Source organism: Bison bison, unplaced genomic scaffold, assembly GCF_000754665.1.
Source record: "Bison bison bison isolate TAMUID 2011002044 unplaced genomic scaffold, Bison_UMD1.0 scf7180017864060, whole genome shotgun sequence".
Classification (NCBI taxonomy): domain Eukaryota; kingdom Metazoa; phylum Chordata; class Mammalia; order Artiodactyla; family Bovidae; genus Bison; species Bison bison.
Genome location: NW_011494632.1, coordinates 2,437,091 through 2,445,130, shown reverse-complemented (window position 1 = coordinate 2,445,130; position 8,040 = coordinate 2,437,091). Strand labels below are relative to the sequence as shown.

General features: G+C 38.0%; 1 protein-coding gene across 1 annotated transcript in view; it reads right to left on the bottom strand.

The window, feature by feature from the left end:
- RXFP1 (relaxin/insulin-like family peptide receptor 1) overlaps positions 1 to 8,040 on the bottom strand; it is a 214,307-nt gene that overhangs the window by 28,611 nt on the left and 177,656 nt on the right. The window contains exons 10-11 of the mRNA XM_010836108.1: positions 3,033 to 3,104; positions 1,894 to 1,965 (exon numbers count right to left, since the gene is read on the bottom strand). Coding sequence (XP_010834410.1) covers positions 1,894 to 1,965; positions 3,033 to 3,104 — 144 coding nt within the window. The remainder of the gene's footprint in view (positions 1 to 1,893; positions 1,966 to 3,032; positions 3,105 to 8,040) is intronic.

Genomic DNA, 8,040 nt, shown 5'->3' with positions numbered 1-8,040 from the left:
CTCATGTGAAGAGCTGACTCATTGGAAAAGATTCTGATGCTGGGAGGGATTGGGGGCAGGAGGAGAAGGGGACGACAGAGGATGAGATGGCTGGATGGATTCGACGGACATGAGTCTGGGTGAACTCCGGGAGTTGGTGATGGACAGGGAGGCCTGGCGTGCTGCAATTCACGGGGTCTCAAAGAGTTGGACACGACTGAGCAACTGAACTGAACTGAACTGAATTCTTGGTGTGGGGACCCTCTCTGCCCTTCTGTTGCTCTTTCTTTTACCTCTGAACCTGGATTAGCACTGACTGAGGACTAAGCTGTCCTGCCCCATGCTCACTACTGGTTTCAGAATCAACAAAGTGGTGTCCTTTTATCTCCTGGTCTCTGAATCCTAACTGTCTAGAAAACTTAAAGATAAATTTGCTGTCCTTCTCTGGCAATGGGTTAGAGCAGTGTAGGATGCATTTTACTTGTTAATTTCTCCTGACTTTATTCTTTCTTGCACCCACACCTTAGGGCCACTGTGCAAGTTAGAATTTGGAGAAATTGCCTTCTGGTATTCAAATTGGAGTTGCAAGCATGATAAAACAAGGAAAAGTATGGACCCCTTGACTAACTTGTATTTTAATGGCTAGATACTATTTTTTGAGTCACCTGCATGCACTGCTCCCCACTGCTGAGAATAAAATAATTTCCTATGTGCTGATGGTATAGTTCATTCGCCAGACACCAGGAGTCATAACAGCAGATGTTTGGTTCTGATACTTACTGAGATTTTTCTTGTGTGTTTTGTGAATGATTGGTACTGTCTACCAAAAAATGTTTCAAACCTAAGGTTATGGAAAAAATGTTGGGGTTTCAATGGCTTGTTTATTGAAGTTTTGGAGCAGAATGCTGGATTGTTTCCTGAGGGATGTTTTTGCCTGTGGCATGTGTGTTTCCTCCATTTGTCTTAGTATGCAGGTGAGAAGGAAATGGCAACCCACTCCAGTGTTCTTGTCTGGAGAATCCCAGGGACGGGGGAGCATAGTGGGCTGCCGTCTATAGGGTCGCACAGAGTTGGACACGACTGAAGTGACTTAGCAGCAGCAAGATGTCCTGAGCAAAATTTTAGTTACATTCTTTAATTTTTTATGGAAAAGTTTTAATGAATCCAAGTTCTGCCCAGCTAATTGTCAAAACATGTAGTTCTGTTCACACTCCAGATTCTTTTCAGAAAACACAAAATCAAACTAGTGGCTAGTCCAGACTTTAACAAAACTCCAATTGAAGAAATGAAGCCATAAAAAATGAAATACAAACTGTCTGAAGAGCATGGGTTTCCTCCATTGTCTTACGTATATTTTATTTGGAGAATCAACTACTCTGTGGCTTGACTGCAAGGCTTTGATTCATCAGATACTTGCTTTACTGTCCTTTGGAACTGTGTCATTGATCTTAAAATGGGACGTTATAAATAGCTGTCTCAAGCTGCTCTCTTGACCTTTATTACAGATTTGGATGTTGTTATCCATGGCAGTATCTAATCTTACAGATCCAAGATTGTTCTTTGGTTTCAGAACCAGCAAAGTGATGCCTTTTTATCTCCTGATCTCTGAATCCTCACTTTCTAGAAAATTTAAAGATAAATTTGCTATCTGTCTCTAGAAGTGGATTAAAGTGATGTAGGATGTAATTTATTTGTTAATTTCCCCTGGCTTTATTCGCCTCCACAGCTGTTTCCTTTACTTCAGTTTCCTCACATATTTATTTTACAGATTCCTTTAACACATATTTGTTAAGCTTTCAGAATTCCTGAAATACCTGTGGCTCAGGGTATACAGAAGTAGTGCTATATGTGTAATCAAATTTACAAAATATATGTGTAATCAAATTTATAAAATATATGTGTAATCAAACTTACAATTCATCTAGTTTCTGGAGAGGTGCAAATGTATTTTCACTAAGGTGATTAATTTTGTTTTTCCTCATTACCCTGAAAGTAAAAAGAAAAAAGATGTTGTAGCTTCTGGAGGTAACTTACAGGTGAGTTATTGGAGAGGATATTAACAACCTGCAAAAACAAAGATAATTATGTATAATGCATTTCCATATCAAGGTATGTTGAAATAGTATGACAAATTATCCAAGCTCATTTTAATCTTAAATTTCCCAAATGTTTTAGTGATGATAAAAGTAAAATAGTGTTGACATTTTCAAGTGTTTTAGGGAAGAGCTCCACAGCGATAAGAGTGAAAAATCTCGATCTCTGAGAATACAGTCTGAGTATCAGCACAACTCTCTTAGAGTCGCCTGTGCAGTCTTTGTGGCATGTCTGTCTAACAAAATATACCCCTGCCCCCAACAGCACAATAGTACTCGTGCACATTGGGTAGTTGCTGTGATTTAAAGCGGAGGTGCTGGAATATGTCTACTCTAAGCTGGACCAACTCAGAAGATCTCTGATTTGCGATGCTGAATCAGACTGTAAGGCCTGACAGTTCATTTCTACACTGATCTGGTGTTATGAGCTAGCAACATGGATTTAAAATAAGACAGAGTGGCATAGGAGAAATTATATTCGATAACATTCTAAGGTTTATTCTGGTGGGTGTCATAGTCGTATCCTCACAGATATGAACATTCTGCAGCTTTTGAAAAAAATTATAATTAATCTTTCCCCACAACCTTTGCAGTAATAATTCTCATAGAGTAGGACTTGATCTTGGTATTTCTCAAACTGCCATCCAAGGACAGATTCTAGGTGGTTTATGAGAATTTTTTTCCACTAAATCGGGTATTACTTAAGTTTGAGAAAAGTAGGTCTCATGTACAAGTACCACTGTGATGATTCATGTACTGATATGTTGTGAATCTGTGGTTACGCCTGCTTTGAACTTCAGTAATTTTGCCAATGTGCTTCCATTTCAAAGAACTTCAAACTGAGAGGGAATATTTGTTATAATTACTATGCATGTGTATGCCAGAGCCTGTTCACATAAATGATTCATTTGGTTTGTAAAGAGATAAAACATTACTTCAAAAGGACAAAACATTACTTACAAAACAGTTAAATTACTGCAGGAAATAAAAGTCAAGTTTCTTAAATTATGGATATGGTTGCCTTCAAAATCCCTGAAATATAAAAATAAAAGTGACAAAGCTAAATTTTAATCACAGACAGAAATCAATTGGTTAAGAATTATTTAAGTTTTCTCATAAAATATCTTTTCCCCCACATACTGTTTATTTCATATAAATTCTCATATAATGTAAGTGTAGCCAGCTACCTAATAGCTAAAATGATATATTTATATAAAATGTTTCTTTTTTCTGTTAATAGTAAAAATGCTTTGAGTGGCATCTGTATCAGGTATTCATATGGATATATATGTTATCCCAACTAATGTGAAGAGAATGAAGAAAATCGCATGAAACACTTCCAACTACACGCATGTGTGCTAAGTCGCTTCAGGCATGTCTGACTCTGTCACCCTATGGACTGTATCTGCCAGGCTCCTCTGTTCATTGGATTCTCCAGGCAACAACACTGAAGTGGTTGTCATGCTCTCCTCCAGGGGATCTTCCCGACCCAGGGATCGAACCTGTGTCTCCTGAGGCTCCTGCATTGCAAGCGGATTCTTCACCACTGAGCCACTAGGGAAGCCCCACCAACTATATAAACAGATATCAAATGGTGATCCATATTAAACATCTGTCCAGAGATCCAGAGGTACCCATGACTACTCTAAGTGGTGTGCCTCCATTTGTTCAGAAGATCCTACTATTGTTGCAGAAGTTGCCATTGCCAAAATAAAGTTTAACCTCTACTTCCTCTGCCTAAACACTCCCCAGAAAAAATTCTCAATAGCCTTTTACCACTGAGAACGCCCTTTCTTGTTTTAGTGTGTGGCCACATAGGCCAGTGCAGGGGGAGACCCACAGCTGCCCTTGGCTGTCCACTCCCAATTTGAGCTCCTGATTTGAGCTCCCTTGCTGTGTGATACTAGGTTACCAACAGGAATCTGGTCTGTACATCAAAACTTGTCAAATAGTTGATGTTTTATTATCTGTACTTCAGAGTTATCATGAAGGTATTCTTCTATTGTCTTTAATCTATCATAAGGCTTATGGTGGAATTTTGTGGAACAGAGTAAGCTGAGCTCAGGAATACACTTTCAGAAATAGATGCTGGCTCTTAAATCTATTTATTTTACCCCAACACTTTGCTGACTGATCACCATACTATGTAGAGCCATTCAGGAATAATTGGGACTAAAATACATGAGCTGAAGTGTGACACAGCTACTAAAATCATGAGCATTAATAGACGTGCCTTTATTCTGCTGGCGAGGCTGTATCTGGGATACAGTAAAAATGGATGCAGACAAATCAAAGTCTATCTGAAAAATCTAGAAGGCCAGCATGTAAGGGTTCTAGAAATCAAGTTAATGGGATGAAAGCGTGTATTTATCACAGAGAAGAGCAAGTCAGAGAGATATATTTGAAGTCAGGCATAGGGTTTTTCTCTTTGGCATTGGATTGCAAAATCAGATTTACTGGCTGAAGGACACAAAACATTTCAAATTTAAGCTCACAGCCCATGGTGTACAGAGACTAAGCTTTTTATTACTGTAGTGATTTAGCAAGGGCATACACTGTAGCATACCATAAGAATTCTATAGATAGGATTTCTGTATTATATGGAATATTGTATTAAAATCTTAAATTTTGATCCTAGATTACCCTTTTAAAGACAAATTCTATTATTTTATTAAGTTGGAAATGAAACACATATATTGGGTCATTAGGTTTGGCCAAGCCCTTTGGCCTTCCATTACACAGGCTGTCAGTGACAAAAACTGTTCATTTCTTTTTCCTGTTTTTGTTGCTATTACTATGAATCTACCACCAAGGGGGTGACTCTGTCTTGAACCTCACAAAATATCTTTAGGAGAGTTGATGTTCTTTTCTTGTTAGCTACACTTGTAACTTTTTTTTTCTATTAAAGTAGCAAAAATATTTCATTTAATATTCATATTAATTTACTAATTTGTAAAAGTCAGTAAGAGGTATAAACTAGGGAATTTTGATCAAATTGTTACATTCAACATTGAATTTATTTCAGTCTTTATTTGTGAATTTGCTTTGGCTTTCTTCCTAAAATTAGAGGTATTAGTTCTTGATACTCAGGGATCAGGTATACAAATCTGCTGCTTGTGCCAGGGCCCCAAGCTCTAAGTGACTTGAGGGGGTGTTTTGCTTACTTAATTCCTGGATCACTTTTCCAACTTAATGAGCCTCTGAATCTAACCACTGTAATTTTTCCTTTATATATAGCAGGACTAGTTGAAAATGAAAATTTGGTTTTTGGACCTGAAGTACAATAACAGAAAACAAAAATAATCTTTCCTGCTCAGCTCCCTCTCTCATCCCCTAGTGGCGTAAACATGCAAATCTCCTCTACCTCTACTTCCTTCCTTGCCTTTTAAACACTTCTGGCTTTTCTTTCACAGAGAAAATCTAGGCAATGAAGGCAGGAAAAGCCTTTGTCTTTCCGCCCAACATCTGTAATTTACCCGAATGGGCACCTGGTCTCCTACACCCAGTGTGTGATGACCCTCCTCTTGTTTTAGGCTAATCCTATGTTTTCTGAGTTTGGTTTATGAATTTGCAAACTCCAGGAGATAGTGAAGGAAAGGGGAGCCTAGCCTGTTGCAGTCCATGGAGTCGCAAAGAGTTGGACACGACTGAGCAACTGAACATGTCTTAAAATATATGGTCAATTTTGGTGAATGTTTTTCAGCCTTTTTTCACTTTCAAGTTTATATCTATTAGGATTAAGTGCAGTTACACAGAACATAGGGCTTCCCTGGTGGCTCAGTGGTAAAGAACCTGCCTGCCAATGGAGGAGATGCAGGTTAGATTCCCTGGGTTGGGAAGATCCCCTGGAGAAGGAAATGGCAAAACTTCCCAACCAGTATTCTTGCCTGGAAAATCCTATGGACAGAGAAGCCCATGAGGTTACAAAGAGTTGGATACAACTTAGTGACTGAACAAGTACTCTTGCAGGCATGCATGTAGAACAGAGAACCAACTACGATAGTATAACATCACAAGGATTAAAAAAAAAGTCTAGGGTTGTGTAGTCCAAGGCTAGACTGGTAATTTTACCAAGTTGTTAGAAACCTAAGATCTTTCATATCCACTGCTCATATGCCCTTGTCTTCGTAGTCCAAGAAGATTCTAAAACTCAAGCCATCATATCCATCTTTTCCGGATAAGAAGAGAAAGGAAGGGTCTGTCTGTTTCTCTATAAGAGAATTTCCCAGAAGTTCCACCTGATACTTCTTCCTCCTCATTAGTGCCTAGTCATGTGACTTTGTCTGGAGCAGGGAAGTCTGGGAAAGTAATATTTCAGCTGGGTACACTGCCATCCCAAACAAATCAGTTCTGTTGTTGAGAAGGGACTTGGCAGTTTGATATGTGCTGATCAGAGTTAACTCATTAACAGTGTTATTTAGTTCTGCCTATTGTTTTTTGGTTTTACGTGATCTTTCACAGAATGAAACAGGCTGATTCTTATCTCTTACCAATTATATATTTTATTTTTCTTTTGTTTTGGTGGTTAGATGCATCTATTCAGTGCATATATACTCCTAATATAATATCTTATATTAGAAATTGCATTTTTTAAAATTATTTTAAAAATAGTTATTTCTTTGGCTGTGTAGATCTTAGTTGGGGCACGTGGGATCTTCATTGCATCATACTAGATATTTCCTTGTAGTACACAGACTGGCTGAGGTGTGCAGGCTTAGTTGTTCCACAGCACGTGGGATCTTAGTTCCCTGATCAGGGACCAAACCTGAGTCCCCTGAATTGAGATTCTTAACCACTGGACCATCAGCGAAGTCCCACACTACAGCATTTATATGTCCTTCTTGGTACTGCTTAATCCAAATTGGCCAGAATTCTACTATTTAGAAAAAAAAAAGTGTCTGGTTTTTTTTTTGGTTTGCATTTACATGGCATACTTTGGAACAGTCTTTTATTTTTAATCTTTCTTAATCACTTAGTTACAGTTGCATTGACTTTGTAAATAATGTTAGGTTTTGCTTCGTGAGCCAATCTGAAAATACTTTTTCTTTTTAGTAGGTAATTTTAGGCCACTTATGTTCATTGACAAGGCTAATATATCTGACCTTCACCTGCTATTTAAAAATATTATTTTATATATATATATTTAATTTAAATAATACAGTTATTGGAGCTGTGTGTTTTCTACCACACTGGATTAAATAAACTTGTTGAAGTATGGTTTTTGTCACCTTCTGGGACATTTAGTAATTTGCTATTCTTTCTTTTCTGTACCTATTAGTACATATGGCCAACTGATCACCTGTAAGAGGTAGATCTCATTTTATTAAACACACAGGTAAGGAAAGGTACATTCATCGTGTCCTTGGTTCAAAGCAACAGGAGTCCCCAGCACACAAATCTCTGCAGAATCAAGTGTCCAGAATTTTACATATATATATTACTATTAAAGCAGCAAAGCCACTAGACTACTTGGATTAAACATTCTGTCCAGAGGGATAATACCAGGTTTTGCTTTTCCTCATCTGTAGTCAGCTTCAGGTCCTTGACAGAAATAGCTGAACTGTTCCAAATTTGCTTTAGTGCATCCATATATGATAGAGGAAAGCGAAGTCCATAAGACTGAAAAAAGATAAACCAGTCATTTAAGTGGCATTTTCCATAATTCTCAATGCATCATTACTGAGATCCTTCATAAGAATGAAACTTGTTACAGGTAAGCTATTTATAAAAACTACAAACGATAATTAGATAACTTATAAAAGTCAATGATTCCCTTGTGAGAACTCACGAAAGGCCTATTAGTCATTTGGGGCTTCCCTGGCAGTCCAGTGGTTAAGACTCCACCTTCCAACGCAGGGGGCACGGGTCTGATCCTATAGGCTGTCGGGTGTGGCCCCAATTTTTTTTTTTAATTTCAGAGAAACAGCCCCTACTTGCCAAATCAAAATACATTAGAATTAAAGTCTTA